At 44.8% G+C, this 22,392-nt stretch overlaps 1 protein-coding gene across 8 annotated transcripts in view; it reads right to left on the bottom strand.

Annotated features, from left to right (window-relative positions):
* FAXC (failed axon connections homolog, metaxin like GST domain containing) overlaps window positions 1-5,697 on the bottom strand; it is a 70,190-nt gene extending 64,493 nt beyond the window's left edge. For 2 of the 8 annotated variants that reach the window (XR_015133080.1, XM_086317607.1), the window contains exons 1-2: window positions 5,366-5,627; window positions 4,478-4,599 (exon numbers count right to left, since the gene is read on the bottom strand). Coding sequence is in view for 3 of the 8 variants with exons in the window: in XM_086317607.1 (XP_086173733.1) it covers window positions 4,478-4,599; window positions 5,366-5,533 (290 nt within the window). In the remaining 5 variants the exon portion in view is untranslated. Of the gene's footprint in view, window positions 1-2,129; window positions 2,339-4,477; window positions 4,600-5,077; window positions 5,209-5,365 lie in introns of those variants that run through there. The other 6 variants (XM_086317610.1, XM_086317612.1, XM_086317613.1 and 3 more) reach the window with 6 other exon arrangements.
* Window positions 5,698-22,392: the final 16,695 nt, after the last annotated feature.

The following is a 22,392-nucleotide window of genomic DNA, read 5'->3' as shown; positions in this document are numbered from 1 at the left end:
GTAGTAGAAGGAATGCTGGACTCTACTTCTGGACACGTAGGGTCAAGTGCAATCCCTACTTCCTACTAGCTATGTCACCTGAGACCTCGTCTACACTCTCAGGTGGAAAGTGAGGACCATACCAATTCTGCCTCCTTCATCGTGAGGACTAAATAAGACAGTATCTATAAACCTTTGGTGGCTGCCAAACACTATGTACCAGCCGTGGACTTCATTCTCATTCAAAGAGATATGGTCTTATCCCCTTAAGGAACAAAATCTCATTCCACACACGCCACTCATACACCATATTCGGAAACTTTTGCAACCTCCATCTTTCACTCTACCCAACCATTTCTGAGTCAGATAAACCTCACTCTTCCTCCTTGGCATTCCCTGAGCCTCGGGTTCTCTCACACTGTTCCCAGTTTAATCCCACACATCCTTCTCCCCAAGCAAGTAAGGGCAGGCTCTTCGTATCAGCTTCACAAGGATGCCCATTTCCTGCAGAATCTCCAGAAAAACAAACTGTCTTGGAGAAGTTTAGCATGTGAGTGTCATTCCTGCTTAAAGAGTTAAAAACAACTCATTTTGAAAATACTAGTCAAAAGAATAAAAATATTTGCTGCCTCTTGACAATACTTGCTATAAAACAAACTTTTTCATTTAGATGAGATGTTTGGGAGGTCAGATATTAAAGTTAAGAAGCCATTTAGACTATGTTTCTAGAAAATGCAAACTGTAGATTTGACAATTAACTGATCTTGTCCAGTCAAGTAATTCAAGTCAGAGTAAGTTCATATAAATTCAGCCAGGCAAAAATTAAAGAACTGAAAGAAGAAAAGATAAGCATAAAATTCCCTGCCCATTGGCCAGAACAACCTAATTCTGATGGTTAATTTGGGCCCTATCATAATAAAAATGGATGCGACTAGCATATGCCAATGACTTTGTGTACATTATATATATTATTTCATTCTGACAGTAACACCATAGAGTGAATATCATTATAGCTTAAATTTAGTACTTAGAAAAAATTTATTTTGGCCACACCACACAGCATGTGGGATTTTAGTTCCCTGACCAAGGTCTGAACCCAAGCCCCCTTCATTGGAAGCACAGAGCCCTAACCACTGGACCACCAGGGAAGTCCCTAAATTTAGTATATTATACCATACTTATATTTTATAGTAGACAAGGAAACTGAAGTTCAGAGAGGTTAAGTAATTTGCCCAAGGAGTATCAATTTAAGATCAAATTGTTAATAACTCTAGTTCCCAAACTCACAAGCAGTTCGACTACACCAAAATGGGCAATTTCCCAGTTAATTTTATTAAAGTAGCCAGTTTGACTCAGACCACTCAAGTCTGGAACTTTCTGATGAAAGCCTATAATAACTAATGATGGCCAACTTTTAGCCAATGCTCACTATAAGGCCAGACTCTGTAGATTTGACAGTTAACTGATTCTGCTAATCATGTCACATGTTAACTTATGTAATCACCTCTGTGAGGAAGGCTAGTATTATTATTCCTACTTCACAGATTATTTCCATTTCACACTTGGTAACCAAGTTTACTCTTGGGTCCAAGGTTACATGGTTGGTTTAAGGCAGAATGAATTTGAACCCAGTCTGGCTCCAGAGCCCTCCCTCAACATCAGGAAACTCTCTAACATGGGATCAAAGGAGCAGGTACTCTAGACATAAAGTGGCCTTATGATAAGGACTGTACAAGAGAACACTTGTCGAGCAGCAAGACTAGCCCTACTCCCATGGTGAAGGGTATCACAGATGACCATGCCTCTGTGTACTGTTGATGGGCTGTTAGTTTACAGACATCACATGACCCATGGGCTGCTCTGATTCTCTAAGTTTTCTAGGGCAGGCTGAGCCCCTGTGCCTAGTGCAGACAAGCTGTGTGGGTAACAAGTCATTTCGGTACCATACAGTTTACAAACAACACATTTCCAAACGCTGGACTGAATTCAGGAGAGCTGCAAGTCTCTTTCCACTAGGAGAGAATAAAGTAAAGGACTGGGACTGTATTTCTTTAAAAATACCATGATGGGAAAAATACGAGAAAAATCCAAAGTACCTGCTTTAGTTATTATACAGTACTCATTAAGTAAACATCCTAAATAATTCTCACCTGTCAACTTTACTATCCACTCTGGAGATGTACCCATAGATTATGGTTAAGTCAACACAGCAGGAAATCCAAGTGCAGCGGTGAAGACTATGATTGCCAATAAACTCAGACAGTGTAGCCATTGCAAGATGGGTTTTCCATCCCATGTATTTCAGACTGTTCTGAGTTTTTGCCTAAACTACACTGACAACTGAAACTTGGATTTCCCATCAAGGTACGGTCTCTATCCTGTAACCTCCGAATCTCAGTGCCCCACTTTCCTGGGTCTTCTTTCCCTATCCCTTCTGTGCCCTTAGCAGTTGTCAAAAACTCAGGTCGCTGCCACAGGCTTGTCTTCCCTGGGAACTGCCCCAATTCTCCTTTCTTTCTACCATCAAAACTTACTCCCAAATCAGTGCTTGTTAGGAGAAAGTGGTAACAGTGTGGGCGCTGGAGACACACATTCTCAGATTTCAACCTGGATCCCACTACTCTTACTGCGGGCTCTCCGACAAATCGCTTAACCTCCCTCAGCTGGAATGTCCTCATCTACGAAGTGGAGATCAAGCAGTCAATGGTAGTGGCAGAGGAGGAGGCGAAACACAATCAGGAAGGTAAAGCACTTCTAAGCAGAGCCCGCTACTAAGGGCTCAAAAATGGGCAATTATTTATTATTTGCATTACAACAGGGCTTCCCTACTCAATATAAACTTTTGTCAAGAAACAAAAGTGAATAAACCAAAGACCAAAAATACTTTCTCAAATAAGTATCCAAGTGGGCAGAGGGCTCTTGAGAGTTGCGACCACACCTACCACGGTATGGCCTGCTCCCAGGGTCAACTCTGAGTTCTCCTACCCGCCTCCCCATTTCTGCAAGGTCATTTAAGCAAGTTTTAGACTCAGTCCCCTGAAACTGTGCCTCACTCCATCCTCAGAGTGGAAGACTGGTGAGAGGCCACATGGTTCAGGATCCTCAAAAGGCTTTGGACAGGTATCTAATTTCAGAACAAGTGGGTGACAGTTACTTGCACAGATGTTTTCGTTTTTCATATAGCTTGAAACCTAACTTGAAATTGAGTCCTAAAACTGGCAAATATATAAAATAATCTAGGGAAACGATTCATGTAATTTTTTTAAAATTTGGTTCAACGATATTCAAGACACTGTGCTAAGTCAGAGAATTCAATGATAAGCTTAAAGTAAAACTTCTCAATTATGGCTAAATATGCAAGCCAATACACTTCCCCAGACCTAAATAATTTCCTCTCTCCGAGACTAGAAATTTTCCAAATACCTGTTAGGCTGTCACAATGTCCTCCTGGAATCCCTGCAGGCCCCTTAAAGGTCACCTATCACTGTCTTTGTTTATAAACCTATTGTGTAGGATTCCCCATGGGAAAAAGGCATGCAGACACATTTTCTCACTCTTTAGAAAATACTGGCCAAGAGGGACATTTTGAGATACTGAAAACTGCTCTTCCTGGTCCTCTCCTAGAGACAGGTCTAAAACGCATGGAAATTTTAACCATAAATTGTACCAATTAGCCAAACCACTAGTCCCAGGAGCCTACGGTATTATTCTATTCAAAGATCTGGCGTCCGGCTGAATGTACCAACAGCCGGGGCCTCCATTTTCTGATATTTCCGTGTCAATCCTGTAAACATTCTGCGGCAGGCAGCAGATCCAAGTGTTTCCGGCACTGGGCAACTCCTGTGCACGCCCATGTGCTCGTTCAGTCCTCAGATCCCCTACTGTTCGCACAACAATGGCATTTAAACCTGAAGATGGTGCTTAGCTTTAAATACCAGGTTAGCAGATAACCGGGCTAAGGCTGCATCAAACTCGCACACTCCGCTGTGCATCCCTCACAGGGACCCAGAGCTCTCTGGAGCTTGTGCAATTTCAGCCTTTTGATGATGGTGACACTTGGGGAGGGACAATGAAAAACTAACCTTTAAGGAGTGGTTAATATTCCAGCATGATCATCTATAAACAAACAGGGCGTTTCATAAAAATGTAACTTAGTATTTCTACAGGGCCTACTTCTATTGTCGCAAACACACTGCACTTATGATCTTCATAACATACTAGTATGCTCCATAACAACCCAGAGAATTTTTGCTTTAGCACCAAACGATAGGGATTCAAGTGTTTTCCCCTCCCGGTACCAGTTTAATTCTCCTGTCAACTCGAAACTGCCCCTCATGGCCGGGTGACCACGGACTGTCTTCTGGCGAAACAGAAGGACAGGACTCGGGCATTTGGGCAGCGTGACCAAGGGGCCGGCATGGGTCCCCCCTCACTCCGGCCCGGCCCTAGCCAGGTGCCCCTCTCTGCGCCCCTGCGCGGGGCCCTCTCTCCGGCTCACCTAATGACCAGGAGTTCGTGGAGCAGATACGCAGCTGCGGCCAGCAAAGCTCCCCCGGTCAAGTAAAGGGTTTTCTTCCACCAGGGATCGGAGCCCAGCCCTGCCATGATCCCACCGTAATCCTGCAAAGGGAAAGCGATGATGTCCCCATAAAAGGAGAAGGGCTCCTCGGACCCGGCCCACCAGCCGAAGAAAGAGACGCTCTGGTTCCAGCTCAGATCCACCACGCACGGCCTGGACGAGGCAAAGCCAACCCCCCAGTGCATGCTGCGCGGCTGGCTGCGGGCGCCCCTCCCAGGGCCCGCGCCGCCCGCATGGGAAGGGGCCGGCGCGGCCGGGCGCGGGCTCAGCGGCGCGCTGGGGTCGCGGGCGGCGCGGGCAGCGGTGACCGAGGCGGCGGCGGCGGCAGAGGAGGGAGGGCGCGGGCCGCGGGCGGCGGGCCTGGCCGGCGGGGCCCGGGGGCCCTGGGCGGCAGCGGCGGCCGCCGGCTCCCCCCGCAGCGGCCTCTCCGCGCCGCTCTTTGTGTCGGCGCCGGGAGAAGGCCGCGTGATGTCATTGCTCCCCGGGGCAGGGAAACAGAGGCGGGATAAAGTCACCTACCCCGCGCCCTGCCCCCGCCCCGCATCTCCGCGGTCCGGCGGCCTCCGCCCCGGCCGGAGCTGCAGGGCTGGGCGCGCCGGGCGGGCTCCGCGCCTCCAGGCGGCACGGCCGCGAACGGCTCGGCGCGCGAGGGCAGGGCTGCGGAGGTGGCTGGAAATGCGGCTCCGCTCGGAGGAAGCTGCAGTCGGGCCCGGATCTCCGTCCCCCCGCCCGCACCCCGCGGCCTGTCCTCCGCCTCCGCTCCAGCCCCTCCCGCGAGCGCGAGAGCGGGGCGCGCGCAGAACTCACCTGGGGCCGCGCGGAGCTCCCCCGAGACACCGCCCCGCGCGAGCCGGGGACCAGGGCCCGGGCCAGGTCGCGAATTACATTGTTCTGGCCATCGGGAAAGCGCCGTGTCTTTGCAGAACTTATAAAAACACTCTTATCACAGTACACGGTTACCTGGGTCTTGGCCATGTGCCCCCGGAGAGATGTTTGGTTTAACAACAGCGAAAGTGTACCCTTACAAAAGTGTATCCTAGAGAGACTTACCCTCTGAGAGACACAGCCCAAGTCCTAGTCTTTCCCCTTGGAAATCATTATCAGGGAACTTAGGGATGGAGCAGGGTGGGCCCGGGGAGGGGCAGTGGGCGGGGGAAGTGGTGTTTTTCCTTTTCGGTGCAGAAAATCTGTCAAACGTGTGTGTGTGCGCGTGTGTTGAATTGTTTTTGCCTTTAACTTTATTTTTAAAAGTTCATTCGTGCTAAGAACAGGGTCGCGCTTCATAGAAGTGTAGGATGTACACACAAATTTTAGCAAGAGCATGGACAGTTTAAAATTGTTAAAAGGAACTGAAAAAAATTCAAGTAGTAGGGGTTATCACTCTTAGGATGAATGGATGGATATAGGAATCTAAGCTTTTGTATGAGGGAGGGGAGATTGGAGTGAAGGGGGGACTCCCCCTTTCTGTTGATACTTCCCCTACCACGCCAGCCACTTAGAATAGGCAGTGAGTGCTGCTGCTAAGTCGCTTCAGTCATGTCCGCCGACTCTGTGCGACCCCAGAGACGGCAGCCCACCAGGCTCCCCCGTCCCTGGGATTGTCCAGGCAAGAACACTGGAGTGGGTTGCCATTTCCTTCTCCAATGCATGAAAGTGAAAAGTGAAAGTGAAGTGGCTCAGTCGTGTCCAACTCTTAGCAACCCCATGGACTGCAGCCTACCAGGCTCCTCCGTCCATGGGGTTTTCCACGCAAGAGTACTGGAATGGGTTGCCATTTCCTTCTCCAAGTGAGTGCTGCCATATAGCTAATAAAATCCGGGCGTGTTGTCAGTCCCAACCAGAAAAGGGGAGGGGCTGGCTAGGCTGGGGCCCAAGCACACTTGCACAGGAAGGACTGGAACAGATCACCGAGGTAGCCATTTAGGTGACCTCTCAGAAAGAAGCAGAACGTGTGGTTGGAGGTGGAACCTTTCATGAACAGGTTGCAAGGAGTGGGAGTCAAGGGCCTGCTGGAGAGACAGAAGTTGTCACCAGACCACATTCTAGGAGAGGACCAGGAGGCTGGCTGCCTAGGAAGCAGAATGGGGAGCAGTGGGATCAGGGCAGAAAAGCTCGGGTGCAGAGACGGGACAAGGAGCTCTGGCATCAGGGATTCTCCATTGTTTTTCTGTGTCCTTCTCACGTGGCACTCAGCCTTTGCTCTCTTTACATGTTGGGCCAACATTTAATATCCCCCTAATTATTCGCCTGAGTCTGAGTCCAGCCACAAGGATGGGGGTAAATTACCTTGAAGGGAGGAATATGGAAGGCAAAAGAGAGAATCAGCACTGGCAAACCCTGTACCCGGAAAGCAAGTTAGAAACTAGATGAAATTTAATATTGGGATCCACAGAATGCATTGCACTCTCACAGCTGCTCTTGTCAGCAGACCTACACACCCACTCATGGAGGCCGCTGGCCACTGCTGTGGTCCTGGGAGAACCAGATAATTATGAGCATTATCTGGCCTTTGGTTCAAGTATGGTTTAAATTTTCAGAGCTACTCTGAAGTAAATGTCTTTTTTTGCGGGGGGAGGGGGGGCGGGGGCCTGCTGAGTCACATAGCTTGTGGGATCTTAGTTCTCCAACCAGAGGTTGAACCTGAGCCCTCAGCAGTAGAAGTGTGGATTCCTAAGCCCTGGACCACCAGGGAATTCCCTGACATGAATATCTTTAAAAGCAGGTGTGAAAGTGAAAATTAGTCACTCTTTGTGACCCCATGGAGTGTAGCCCACCAGGCTCCTCTGTCCATGAAATTCTCCAGGCAAGGAGTGGGTTGCCACTTCCTTGTCCAGGGGATCTTCCTGACCCAGGGATCAAACCCAGGTCTCCTACAGCAGACTCTTTACCAACTAAACCACAAGGGAAGCCACTAAAAGCAAGTGTAGGTAAAATAAAATCCTGTAACAGAAGTTAAAATATAATCTTAAATGATCTGATGCAGATTAAAATTAGCTTTTAGATTCATAGCATAGAAAAGAGTATTGGAATTCAGGCTCAAATAAAGGTGAAAGAAGGTAGAGTAGGATCTAAGAAGTCAACAGACCTAAGTTGAGCAAAAGTTTGGCATGAGTATGTAGAACAAAGCTTGAAGAAACAAGAAAACCCGCTAGAGTTAAAGTCTCAGCAGCGATGCAAGCCTTAGCCAGCTCTTTGTGCAAAATCAGACAGGGCTGTAGATGGAAAGGCTGCACCACAAAGGGGTGCAATCCAGTCAAAGAGAGAAGGGAGCCTGTGTCTCAGGGGCAGTGCCTCAGCCCCCAGGGTGGTAGTATAATTAACACCCAGCGGGGGAGTGAACACAACTGGGTTAACTGAGGAGACTGATTCCCAGTCAAGGGCTCCTCAGAGGCCCCTGTGTGAAGCCAGATCCCAGGCTCAAGCCCAAGTGCCTGTGCAGCCTCCCACTCCCCGCACTGCAGGGTGAAGATATAGAGAGTTGATCTGAGCACATCTGTCCTCCAGCTCCCCTTCCAGACCTCCTTCAGGTAATGATACAATATGAAGACCTTGACAGCGAGAGTGGGCACACTCTTTACTCCACACCCCCACCACCAGTACCAATTCTGACAGCCTTGGCATCATAACTATGGACATTAACTCCAAGCTATAGGCATCTTTTTATTTTTACTTTTTCAAAGACCTTATTTTACTAACTACTAAGTTATTACAAGACAAAAAAGAAAAAAAAAAGAGGAAGGGGCTAACATTTATTGAACACCTATTTGTCTAATGATACATTTTTCAGTAACTTGCCAAAACTATGTATTAAAGGAGTACTGGCATTCCTGTTTTACAAATGAGAAAACTGAGGCTCAGAGAGGTAAAGTAACAATTTCAATTCCCAGAGCCCAGTAATGATAGAGACAAACCCAGTATGTCTCACACCAGCTGCCTTTTGTTTGGGCTTTCCACCGCCTACAAAGGCTCTCATCCCAAGGACCAGTGGTCGAGCGCTGTCCATGGTATTTCTTCTTTAAGACATTAGTCTGTGTCTCAGTCGGAGAAGGCGATGGCACCCCACTCCAGTACTCTTGCCTAGAAAATCCCACGGATGGAGGAGCCTGGTAGGCTGCAGTCCAGGGGGTCGCTAAGAGTCGGACACGACTGAGCGACTTCACTTTCACTTTTCACTTTCATGCATTGGAGAAGGAAATGGCAACCCCACTCCAGTGTTCTTGCCTGGAGAATCCCAGGGACGGGGGAGCCTGGTGGGCTGCCGTCTATGGGGTCGCACAGAGTCGGACACGACTGAAGTGACTTAGCAGCAGCTTAGCAGCTGTGTCTCAGTCTTCTGAACCACGTCTAAATCCGATGGCTACAAAGCCTCAAACATGCCTTCCTGTTGCGCTATCACCTTTTGAGAAAGGTAGACTTAGTTCCTTGCACAGCCAGTGCTATGTCCCTATCATGTGACTCTGCAGCCTGGTCATAACAATATGACAAGGGACAACTCAATCAGTGCTTCCCAAACCTTGTGTACGCGTCATCTGGGAATCTGCCACAGTGATCAAAAGGGGCAATTAGGTCAGTGTTTCTCAAACATTACCGTGTATATGAGTCACTGGGGATTTGTTAACATGCAAATTCTGACTCAGGAGTTCTGGGGAGAGGTCTGAGATTCTGCATTTCTAACAAGCTTCCAGGTGAAGCCGGACCATACTGTATCTGGAACACTAGCTTACAAGTAGCATTGAAAACTCTGCCCCAAAGAGACAGAACCCCATATTGAATGGTTCCTAACCAACCCATTAAGTCACCATTCTTGATGAGTTTGGACACCAGACACATAGATAAAAGGGTTGGTGGAGTAGTAGAATCAGAAATGGAAAGAAAATGAATCAAGACTCAAGAAAAGCATTTAGAACAGTGAGAAATGCATATTCCTTCTGAGAAGATAATCTGATGGAAGCCACGTGGAAGGAGAGGTGGGGGTGAGGTGTTAGGAGGAGAAGAGGGAGAAACCAGGGTGTCCTGGAGGGACTAGTGGTATCACGGCACCTTTTTATAGGAACCAACACAAAGAGCATAAACAAATGAGTAAAATATTTTATAAGTTTTTTTTGTCCCTGAAAACATTGTCACAAGATTTTATACTTCACGCTTCAAAATATAGCTTAAGAGATTTAAGATTCTGCTGTTGAGTAGGATGTGATGTTAGCATTATTGCTGGACTTACGTAATGAAATTTAGTATGCTATTTTTTTAACTATCTGTATTATTTAAAAAAAATAAATAGTTTACTCGATAACGTTACCTTGTATTTTATTGTAAAGCTGTTATCAAAAGGTATGCATGGGGGTTCTGGCTACTCGCCCACTCAAAAGCCAGTGAACAGGCCAGGTCGGTGGAAAAGAAAGTTTGCTTTATTTCACATGCTGGCAACTGTGTGGGGGGAGGGTGGCGGACATCCGTCCAAAGGCCGACTCCCCCCTGATAAGCAGGGGATGAGAACATTTATAGGCAGAGTTGGCGGGGGAGGGGTGGGAGAGGGCAACATGCAGAAACAACACAGTCATCTCTAATAGTCATCTTCAAATTGGTCATCAGTGGTCTGACTAGCATCATCTTGGTTGTTTTAGGTACAGTTAATCTTCAGTTGTGGAGAAGGCAATGGCACCCCACTGCAGTACTCTTGCCTGGAAAATCCCATGGACAGAGGAGCCTGGTGGGCTGCAGTCCATGGGGTCGCTAAGAGTCAGACACGACTGAGCAACTTCACTTTTCACTTTAATGCATTGGAGAAGGAAATGGCAACCCACTCCAGTGTTCTTGCCTGGAGAATCCCAGGGACGGGAGAGCCTGGTGGGCTGCCGTCTATGGTGTCGCACAGAGTCGGACACGACTGAAGCGACTTAGCAGCAGCCGCAGCAGCATTCTTCAGTTGCAGGGTGCGCTTGTTCCCATTTCTCTGTTGTCAGTTCTCAGAATTGTGGCAGCTCAAGTCCTGGGTACTAGTCTGGCTATCATGTAGTTAACATCATCTGGTGCTTTGGTATCTATAAGATAGCTCATAGGATATGGTTCAGAATTATCTACAGCCCTTGAGAAAGAACTGAAGGTCCTTGACTATGCTTAATGACTACATTATTATTATCTCACTTCTCAGATTAAACTTATTTTTTGACTAAAGTTTTCCTCAGGCAGCAGACAGGTAGAGGACATGGTGGGGTGGCGGAGGAGGGGGGCAAGGACCATATGGTCCTGCTCCGTTTCAATCCCCCCCTTTTCTTTGATACTCCTCAATCTTGAGGAGGGACAGGTACAGAACAAGAAAGCTTCTGCTTTCTTGGCTCGACCTGTGGAGAAGAGGTCTAATACTCCCCTACCCAGGTATCCAACATTATAGCTGGAAGCCACTTGTCACCACAAGTTGACTTTACCTGTCTACTTTCGGATCCACTGGACTTGGGCATTTTATTACTCAGTATGTAACTCTAAGAAAACATTTCCTACAAGATTGACTTGATACTGAGAAAGGATATGCAAATAACAACCAGGCTCAGATAAGTGAGGGGCAATTGAGAAGATGGGTCGTGAAAGGGTTTGGAAGGTTTTTAGCTTGGGCGGTGCATTAGTGTGCTGGGGGTACTCTAACAAAGCACCACAGACTGAGTGGCTTAAACAATAGAAATTTATTTCCTAACAGTATTTGGAGGCTAGATGTCTGAGATCAAGTTGTTGGGAGGGTTGATTTCTTCTGAGGCCTCTCTCCTTAGCTTATTAATGGCCAGCTTCTCCCTGTGTCTTTACATGGTCTTTCCAAAATCTCCTCTTCTCATCAGGGCATTAGACTGCAACCACTCTAGTGACCTCTTTTTACCCTTTGCAAGCACTGCCTCCAAATACAGTCACGTTTTTGCCCACTAGACATTAGGACTTCAACTCATACGGATTTTAGAGGGACACAATGCAGACTCTAACAGATGGCCTCAATTCAGTTCAGTCGCTCAGTAGTGTCTGACTCTTTGCGACCCCATGGACTGCAGCACGCCAGGCCTCCCTATCCATCACCAACTCCCAGAGTCCACCCAAACCCATGTCCATTGAGTCAGATGGCCTATTGAATGTCTAAGTGGAGATGACCAGTGGTGACTGAATGTGTGAGTTTAGAAAAGAGTTTTGGGCCTGGGATTGAGATGGGTGGGGATCACTAAAGGTGTTGAAAGGGGTAGACATGAGAAGATGAGGGTGAACGCTAAGTGAGAGAAGAGATGGGGCCAAGGACAGAGCCCTGAGAACACCACAGTGAGAGGATGGCCAGAGGAAGAGAGGCCCTTCCAGGAAACTGAGAAGGAAAGAGGAGCCAGAGGGGAGGGCCACAGGAGCCAGGGGAAGAGGGTGTCTCAAGAAAGAATGAGATGGAATCAATTGCATCATCTGCTCCCAACAAGTCAAGTAAATTAGCAGCAGCTCAGAGCACAGACATTAGTGACCTTGGCAGACAAGCACATTCAAGTGTCAGGGGATCAGAAGTGAGGCTTGAAAACTGAAGTCAGGATAGTAGAAAACACCCAAAATGAATTTGGGTATGAAAGAAGGAAGTAAAGTTGATCATTTTATTTATTTATTTATAGTTGAAGAGGGGAATAAATATTTCTTGAATCTTTTTTAAAAAGGGATTACATGTAATATATATATATATCTCACACACATATATGTAATTTTTTTTTTGGCCATGTTGGGAGGCATGTGGGATCTTAGTTCCCAAGCAGGATCAAACTGGCACAGCCTGCACTGGAAGCAGAGTCTTATTACTAGACCGCCAGGGAAGTCCTTTTTTTTTTTTTTCCCTATTTTGGAAGTCTCATTTTCAGTTCAATACACAAACATAGTACAAAGTTCAAAAGTTACAGAGGAGAGTACAATGAAAAGTCAGTCTCTACTCAGTTTCCTCACATCCGGATACACCCTCCTCCCTGCCCCAGAGGCTGACCTGCCTGAAGGACAGCGGTGGCTGTGGGCACCCAAGTTGCCCATGAGGCTTGCTGGTGATGGAGAGGGGAGGACCAGAGGGAGAAAGGAAGGAATGACAAACCCTCAGTATCTTTTCCTGCAGAGTCCGCCCACACTGTGTCTCTCTCTACATGGCTCCCTTTGTGGGTTTCAGAAGCTAAGCTCACATTTCTCCTTCTGCAGGAGGGCTGCTAATGGCTTTCTGCCATTGCTAACCCTAAGGTTCTGCACTTTTGTAAATAGTCGTTTTATTAAATGGTCCTCAAAATATCTGCTTTGCATGTGCCTTCAGTTTCCTGCTGGGATTCTAAAGGATACCGTCTCCTCCAAACTCTGCTCCTAGCCCCCTCCCCAGGGACAAATACAACTGTCAGCTTCTGTGTTTATTCCCAGAGATATTCTATGTATTATAAAAGCATCTTCTATATATACATGGACTTGTATTAATATATATGGGCATATATATTGTTTTATGTTATTTTTATACAAATTGTATTGTTTAACTGCCTGTCCTGCATCTTTCTTCTTTTTTTTGTATGCAGGATCTTATTTCCCCAACCAGGAATCAAACCCTGCAGTGGGAGCAGTCTTAATCACTGGACCACCAAAGAAGTCCCTCTTGTTTTCTATTATTCTTCATGGAATACCGTATGTATACATATATAAATATATATATATTAAAAATATATACATATTTACAGTGGAATTTCTAGGTCAAAAGAGCCATGCATTGTAACTGTGATAGATGTTGCCATATTGCTCTCCATAAGGGGCAATACACACTCTCCATAGTTTTGAAAGTGTCTCTTTCCTCATACTTAGCCTAATCACACATATTCTTAAGTATTTTGATCTTTCCTAATTGTCAGTGAGAAAGCAGGGTCTCGTTGTAGTTTTCTTTCTTTCTTTCTTTCTGGCTGTGCTGGGTCTTCATTGCTGTACTCGGGCTTTCTCTAGTCGTGGTGCGAGGGCTTCTCATTGCTGCAGCTTCTCTTGTTGCAGAGCACAGGCTCTAGGGCACACAGGCTTTAGTAGTTGCAGTGTGAGGGCTCAGGAGTTGTTGCTCTCGGGCTCTAGAGCACAGGCTCAATAGTTGTGGACTGGCTTAGTTGCTCCACGGCATGTGGGATCTCCCCGACCAAGGGATTGAACTTGTGTCTCCTGCATTAATTACATTACCGTCTGAGCCACCAGGGAAGCCCTTATTGATTTATATGAGGTCCTAATTGAGGAAAGTAATTCTTTTTCTGTAAATTAACTTGCAGGTATTTTCCCAGCTTGCTATTTTTCAATGTTTTCTTCTATGGCTCCTTAGTTCTCTACGGTGGTTTCAGAGAGGGCTTCTCTTCTGAGTGGGATGTTCCAGCCTATGGCTTCAGATGTTAGGTGACTCCAAGTGATGACCATAAAGGTAGAGGCCTCTTTAGACAAGGTCCAGCTGCAAATGATGTAGGACACACGCCATCCACATAGACGGTGGAGTTACTTGGGAAGCTGGGAGGATGTAGGGAAGAATAAAGACCCTATGATTGAGGGGAGTGGCCAGAAGCAAGGCTTGGCAATAAAGGGGAAGTAAAAGACAGCAGAGCTGGACTTGAGGCTTGGAGACGCCGAGCTTTTGTTCAAGAGTAATGATGGTGAGTGAAAGGGACCCAAATTTCATCTCCCAACTCTGAGGTTCATAGAAAATGTGAAACTTCCTCTCAAAATGGCTCCAGGTGAAACCATATCCTCAGAGGAAAGCCCGGTTTCAAGTAAGGTAGGAAGCAAAGGAAACTTGGACACAGACTTCAGAAGGAGGGAATTGATAGATAATGAAATGCAACGGAAAAGTGTAGAAGGGAGCAGAGGAAGGTAAAGTCAGGGAAGACCAATTCAAGGAAGAGTCTCATGGAGAGATTGTAGAAAAGAAATGGTATGAGGTGTCTGAATCTTGGGCAACGATTCAGGGTTGTGAGGGTCTTCTCAGGCTACAAGAGTGGCAGAAACATTTGGCCACAGCAGATCCCTGGAGTGCCAGTCACTGAGGCCTAAGCTGATTGATCTCAGAGTTCAGTTCAGTTCAGCCGCTCAGTTGTGTCTGATTCTTTGCAACCCCATGAACTGCAGCATGCCAGACCTCCCTGTCCATCACCAACTCCGAGAGTCTACCCAAAGCCATGTCCATTGAGTTGGTGATGCCATCCAACCATCTCATCCTCTGACATCCCCTTCTCCTCCTGCCCTCAATCTTTCCCAGCATCAGAGTCTTTTCCAATGAGTCAGTTCTTCACATTAAGTGGATAAAGTATTGGAGTTTCAGCTTCAACATCAGTCCCTCCAATGAACACCCAGGACTGATCTCCTTTAGGATGGACTGGTTGGATCTCCTTGCAGTCCAAGGGACTCTCAAGAGTCTTCTCCAACACCACAGTTCAAAAGCAACAATTCTTTAGCGCTCAGCTTTCTTTATAGTCCAACTCTCACATCCATACATGACCACTGGAAAAACCATAGTCTTGACTAGACGGACCTTTGTTGACAAAGTAATGTCTCTGCTTTTCAATATGCTGTCTGCTGCTGCTGCTAAGTCGCTTCAGTCGTGTCCAACTCTGTGCAACCCCATAGATGGCCTCCTACCAGGCTCCTCTGTCCCTGGGATTCTCCAGGCAAGAACACTGGAGTGGGTTGCCATTTCCTTCTCCAATGCATGAAAGTGAAAAGTGAAGTCGCTCAGTCGTGTCCGACTCTTAGCGAACTCATGGACTGCAGCCTACCAGGCTCCTCTGTCCATGGGATTTTCTAGGCAAGAGTACTGGAGTGGGGTGCCATTGCCTTCTACGAATATGCTGTCTAGGTTGGTCATAACTTTCCTTCCAAGGAGTAAGTGTCTTTTAATTTCATGGCTGCAGTCACCATCTGCAGTGATTTTGGAGCCCAAAAATATAAAGTCTGACACTGTTTCCACTGTTTCCCCATCTATTTCCCATGAAGTGATGGGACCAGATGCCATGTTCTTAGTTTTCTGAATGTTGAGCTTTAAGCCAACTTTTTCACTCTCCACTTTCACTTTCATCAAGAGGCTTTTTAGTTCCTCTTCACTTTCTGCCATAAGGATGGTGTCATCTGCATATCTGAGGTTATTGATATTTCTCCTGGCAATCTTGATTCCAGCTTGTGCTTCTTCCAGCCCAGTGTTTCTCATGATGTACTCTGCATATAAGTTAAATAAGCGGGATGACAATATATAGCCTTGACGTACTCCTTTTCCTATTTGGAACCAGTCTGTTGTTCCGTGTCCAGTTCTAACTGTTGCTTCCTGACCTGCACACAGGTTTCTCAAGAGACAGGTCAAGTGGTCTGGTATTCCCATCTCTTTCAGAATTTTCCACAGTTTATTGTGATCCACACAGTCAAAGGCTTTGGCATAGTCAATAAAGCAGAAATAGATGTTTTTCTGGAACTCTCTTGTTTTTTCGATGATCCAGTGGATGTTGGCAATTTGACCTCTGGTTCCTCTGCCTTTTCTAAAACCAGCTTGACCATCTGGAAGTTCACGGTTCATGTATTGCCGAAGCCTGGCTTGGAGAATTTTGAGCATTACTTTACTAGCGTGATTGATCTCAGAGGAAGATGTCATCTCAAGAACACAGAGAGCATCCACTGATTGGTTCTCAGGGAAAAACAGGCACAAAACCGCCAGGTCTGTGGGTGCTCAGGGAAATAAGCAGAGGCCTGAGAGGGCAAAGCCCTGGTTAAGTGTGGTGGGTCTGGGTGCCACATGGTGGTGTGTGTGAGGATGGGGTGAGGGGGAGAGCTGCTGGGATAGCCCACTGTAGTTCCCATAGGCTCTCTAGTAACATTGGGTTGAGTATTTCTCATCCATCCATTTCTGTTCATTCACCTAGCCATCCACTTAGGTGACTAATCCAACTATTTATCTCTATTTAAAAATTAATCTTTTAGGAATACCCTGGCAGTCCAATGGTTAGGACTTTGTGTTTCATTGCTTAGGCCCCAGGTTCAATCCCTGGTTGGGGAACTAAGATCCCACAAGATGCATGGCACGGCCAAAAACAAATAAATAAAATAAATCTTTTTTCTTGTGAGTTGAAATTCTTTAACCACTGGATAAATCTGATTGTTAATTAATCCAGTCTGGTCTTCTACCATCTCATCCTGACAAACTAAGTCTAAAAACAATCTCAGAATGTCTTTTCAATTTAATATCAAAAGAATGACCAGAAAAAGACAACTTAAATCATATTCCAGTTTTCACCTTTCACAACTATTGACAGCCTTCATGTTCATTTTTACAAAATATAAGCAAAAGATAGAATGATCATTTTTTTCTTTTCCTGACATACTTTGTCAAGCAAAGGATGTATTTCCCTACTGCAGTATGTTAGCACAGTCATCTTTAACCTTTTTGGGGGGTCATGAATGCTCTTGATCACTCACCTACAGCCAGACATCCTGGAATGTGAAGTCAAGTGAGCCTTACAAAGCATCACTATGAACAAAGCTAGTGGAGGTGATGGAATTCCAGCTGAGCTATTTCAAATTCTGAAGGATGATGCTGTGAAAGTGCTACACTCAATATGCCAGCAAATTTGGGAAAATCAGCAGTGGCCACAGGACTGGAAAAGGTCAGTTTTCATGCCAATCCCAAAGAAAGGCAATGCCAAAGAATGCTCAAACTACCGCACAATTGCACTCATCTCTTTTTTTTTTTTTTCTTTTTTTTTAAATTTCAGGTATACACGTGCTCCCCATCCTGAACCCTCCTCCCTCCCCCCTCCCCATACCATCCCCCTGGGCCGTCCCAGCGCACCAGCCCCAAGCATCCAGCATCGTGCACTGAACCTGGACTGGCATCTCGTTTCATACATGACATTTCACATGTTTCAATGCCATTCTCCCAAATCTTCCCACCCTCTCCCTCTCCCACAGAGTCCATAAGACTGTTCTATACATCAGTGTCTCTTTTGCTGTCTCGTATACAGGGTTATCGTTACCATCTTTCTAAATTCCATATATATGCGTTAGTATACTGTATTTATGTTTTTCCTTCTGGCTTACTTCACTCTGTATAATAGGCTCCAGTTTCATCCACCTCATTAGAACTGATTCAAATGTATTCTTTTTAATGCCTGAGTAATACTCCATTGTGTATATGTACCACAGCTTTCTTATCCATTCATCTGCTGATGGACATCTAGGTTGCTTCCATGTCCTGGCTATTATAAACAGTGCTGTGATGAACATTGGGGTACACGTGTCTCTTTCCCTTCTGGTTTCCTCAGTGTGTATGCCCAGCAGTGGGATTGCTGGATCATAAGGCAGCTCTATTTCCAGTTTTTTAAGGAATCTCCACACTGTTCTCCATAGTGGCTGTACTAGTTTGCATTCCCACCAACAGTGTAAGAGGGTTCCCTTTTCTCCACACTCTCCAGCATTTATTATTTGTAGACTTTTGGATCGCAGCCATTCTGACTGGTGTGAAATGGTACCTCATAGTGGTTTTGATTTGCATTTCTCTGATAATGAGTGATGTTGAGCATGCACTCATCTCACACACTAGTAAAGTAATGCTCAAAATTCTCCAGGCCAGGCTTCAGCAATACATGAACCGTGAACTTCCAGATGGTCAAGCTGGTTTTAGAAAAGGCAGAGGAACCAGAGGTCAAATTGCCAACATCTGCTGGATCATCTAAAAATCAAGAGAGTTCCAGAAAAACATCTATTTCTGCTTTATTGACTATGCCAAAGCCTTTGACTGTGTGGATCACAATAAACTGTGGAAAATTCTGAAAGATATGGGAATACCAGACTACTTGACCTGCCTCTTGAGAAACCTGTGTGCAGGTCAGGAAGCAACAGTTAGAACTGGACATGGAACAACAGACTGAAAAAAAAAACAAAAAACAAAAAACAACAGACTGGTTCCAAATAGGAAAAGGAGTACGTCAAGAATATATATTGTCATCCCACTTATTTAACTTATATGCAGAGTACATCATGAGAAACACTGGGCTGGAAGAAGCACAAGCTGGAATCCAGATTGCTGGGAGAAATATCAATAACATCAGATATGCAGATGACACCACCATTATGGCAGAAAGTGAAGAGAAACTAAAGAGTCTTTTGATGAAAGTGAAAGTGGAGAGTGAAAAAGTTGGCTTAAAGCTCAACATTCAGAAAACGAAGATCATGGCATCTGGTCCCATCACTTCATGGGAAATAGATGGGGAAACAGTGTCAGACCTTATATTTTTGGGCTCCAAAATCACTGCAGATGGTGATTGCAGCCATGAAATTAAAAGACGCTTACTCCTTGGAAGGAAGGTTATGACCAACCTAGATAGCATATTCAAAAGCAGAGACATTACTTTGCCAACAAAGGTCCGTCTAGTCAAGGCTATAGTTTTTCCAGTAGTCATGTATGGATGTGAGAGTTGGACTGTCAAGAAAGCTGAGCGCCAAAGAATTAATGCTTTTGAAGTGTGGTGTTGGAGAAGACTCTTTAGAGTCCCTTGGACTACAAGGAGATCCAACCAGTCCATTCTGAAGGAGATCAGTCCTGGGTGTTCTTTAGAAGGATTGATGCTAAAACTCCAGTACTTTGGCAACCTCATGTGAAGAGTTGACTCATTGGAAAAGATTCTGATGCTGGGAGGGATTGGGGACAGGAGGAGAGGGGGACGACAGAGGATGAGATGGCTGGATGGCATCACCGACTCGATGGACGTGAGTTTGAGTGAACTCCAGGAGTTGGTGATGGACAGGGAGGCCTGGTGTGCTGCAGTTCATGGTGTTGCAAAGAGTCAGACACGACTGAGTGACTGAACTGAAGTGAATGCTCTTGAGACTCTGATGAAAGCTATGGAACATTCTCAGCAGAAAAATACACACACACTCACAATTTTGTTCCCTATTTCAGGGGGTTCCTGGAACCTCAGAAGCCTATATTAGGACCCCAGATACAGAGCCAGTTTCAGAGTCAGAAAAACAAGTGGAGATCTTACGTGATGTCAGTGACTTTTATGATCCTTACATCCCACCTGTCAATAGGAAACAAAGCTTGAAATCTATCAGAGCGGAAACATTTTGTGTCCATACTTACCTTGTAACTCTCCACCCCAATTCTCAGCTCTGCTCACATCATCTCGAGAACATATTTTAAAATTTGGCTTCAACTGGTGTCTTTTAGCTCCTATACAGTGGTTCATTATATGAACTGCATCCTTTTCGTGCTGAGAGATACAAGAGGTTTATTGATCTCACAATACATTCTCTTGTTTGATTTGCCTACAAACCATCAGTGTCAGGATGGTTTTTTTTTGATACAGAGAAGGCTTGCATGTCATTTGCATCTCTAATAGTCAAGTAAGAATCTCCCTTCTAATAGAGTCACATTGTAAGTTAATAAAAGCAATTATGTTTTGGCTATACTAACACTTTCATTTGGTTTTGTTTCCATCTTTATTATTTCTCCACTGACATTTTCTCAGGATTCTTAGATTTTTGTATTTACATCTGTAAGTCTGTAATGATGCAAATGCATTTTAAGGAATTGCAGGGACTCTTGACAATCCAGATTTTAAAAATATTTCCAGCAAGCATGACTTACCCCTGTGCCTGGTTACTGAGCAGTCTCTCTAAATCTTTACTTGGTACCTTGTAACATTGTGTTTTGGAGAAGGAAATGGCAACCCACTCCAGTATTCTTGCCTGGAGAATTCCAGGGAGCGGGGAGCCTGGTGGGCTGCCGTCTCTGGGGTCGCACAGAGTCAGACAGGACTGAAGCGACTTAGCAGCAGCAGCAACATTGTATTTTCCAGGTCAACAGTAGCATAGAAACCCGTGTGTGTGTCCCTGGCACACATCAAAAAGACATTTCAAATAATGTCAAAATTTTTAACGTTTTTGCTTGACTATTTTTGTTGTGTAGTACTTTAAATCAACACTTTTCTTCAATTTATCATTAATAGTAAAACATGTAACTATATTATACAAAGTAAGGTTATAAATTTATTGTGTCATTAAAGCATTTCATTAAGTTCCCATCAATAGCATGTAGTTGTTTTACTCACAGAAAGGCACTGAAGCTCTAAGAAAATAACCGAGACTCTAGACTTTGTGACACTGTTGATTTACATGTTTCTGAAGGTATTACCTTGCATACAGACAATTCAAATAAGTGATAAAAGTCCAGTCATGTGTGATTAGGCTACGATGACCATACAATGGCACAGGTGTAAGTATCAAAGTGGTGAAGTGCACAGGCTCAGCGATCAGACTGCCTGGACCTGCGTCTTACTACTTGTGTGAGGCTCAGCACACTTGATATCTCTGTGAAATGGAGTGGGGACGATGGTCCCTACCTCACAGGGCTAACTGAGTCATCCTGAATTTCCATCACTTTGCAATGTATATTTTCAATATCTGAAAGTTAGAGTGTTTTTTCCAAAATAAATATATTTTGTTTGGGGGCTGTTTTTTTTCTTCCCCCATAGTCCCTGCCATATGGCCTAAGGGATTTTTAGTTCACTGACCAGGACTTCAATTGTGCCCCTGCATTGGGAGCACAGAGTCTTTAACCACTGGGCAACCAGGGAAGCCTCTGGGGGTGGCTTTTTAATCGATTTTAGCCTTTTAGGTTAATCTTTTTTAAAAACTTTATTGAGGTATAGTTGATCTACTATATTATATATATTAATTATAACAGTATATTAAATCACCTAATTTTCAGGTGTACAACACAGTGATTCAGTTTTTACAGGTTATACTCCATTTATGTACAAGCTGGATTTAGAAAAGGCAGAAGAACCAGAGATCAAGTTGCCAACATTCGTTGGATCATAGAAAAAGTAAGGGAATTCCAGAAAAACATCGATTTCTGCTTTATTGACTATACCAAAGCCTTTGACTGTGTGGATCACAACAAACTGTGGAAAATTCTTAAAGAGATAGGAATATCAGACCACCTTACCTGTGTCCTGAGAAACCTATATTTAGGTCAAGAAGCAACAGTTAGAATCGGAAATGGTTCTTATATTCAATAATTTTATTTTTTAGATTCTACATATGATGTATAGTATTTGCCTTTCTTACTTATTTCACTTAGACCATCCATGGTGTTGCAAATGGCAAATTTTCATTCTTTTTTATGGCTGAGTAGTATTTCTCTGTGTGTGCATATAAAAACATCTTTGTCCACTCATCTGTTGATGGACACTTGGACACTTACAGGCTTCCGTATCTATTGTAAATAATGCTGCTCTGACACTGGGGGGCCTGTACCTTAATGAGTGTTCTCATTTTCTCTGGATATATGCCCAGGCATAAAACTACTGGGTCACATGGTAGTTCTATTTCTAGTTTTTTGAGGACTCTCCATTCCATTTTCCATATTGACTGTACCAATTCACATTCCCACCAACAGTATACTAGGGTTCCCTTTTCTCCACATCCTTGCCAACATTTCTTTGTAGACTTTTTGATGATAGCCATTCTGACTGATGTCAGATGGTATCTCAAGTAGTTTTGATTTCTTTTCCCTGGTAATTAGTGATGTTGAGCATGTTTTCATGTGTCTGTTGGCTATTTACATACCTTCTTTGGAAAAATGTCTGTTCAGGTCATCTGCCTATCTTTTAACCTGGTTGTTTTTTTGATGTTGAGGTGTATGAGTTATTTATATATTTTGGATATTAACCCCTTATCAGTCATATCATTTGCAAATACTTTCTCCTATTCTGTATACTATCTTTTTGTTTTGTTGTTGGTTTGTTTTGTTGCACAAAAGTTTTTAAGTTTAATTGGGTTTCAGTTTTGCTTTCGCTTTCTTTGTTTTA

This window comes from Bos grunniens, chromosome 9, assembly GCF_055505025.1.
Source record: "Bos grunniens cultivar Pamir isolate PY7600 chromosome 9, Bosgru_T2T1.0, whole genome shotgun sequence".
Taxonomy (NCBI): Eukaryota; Metazoa; Chordata; class Mammalia; order Artiodactyla; family Bovidae; genus Bos; species Bos grunniens.
Note: the sequence above shows the minus strand (reverse complement) of the source record. Positions and strands in the feature narration are given on the sequence as shown.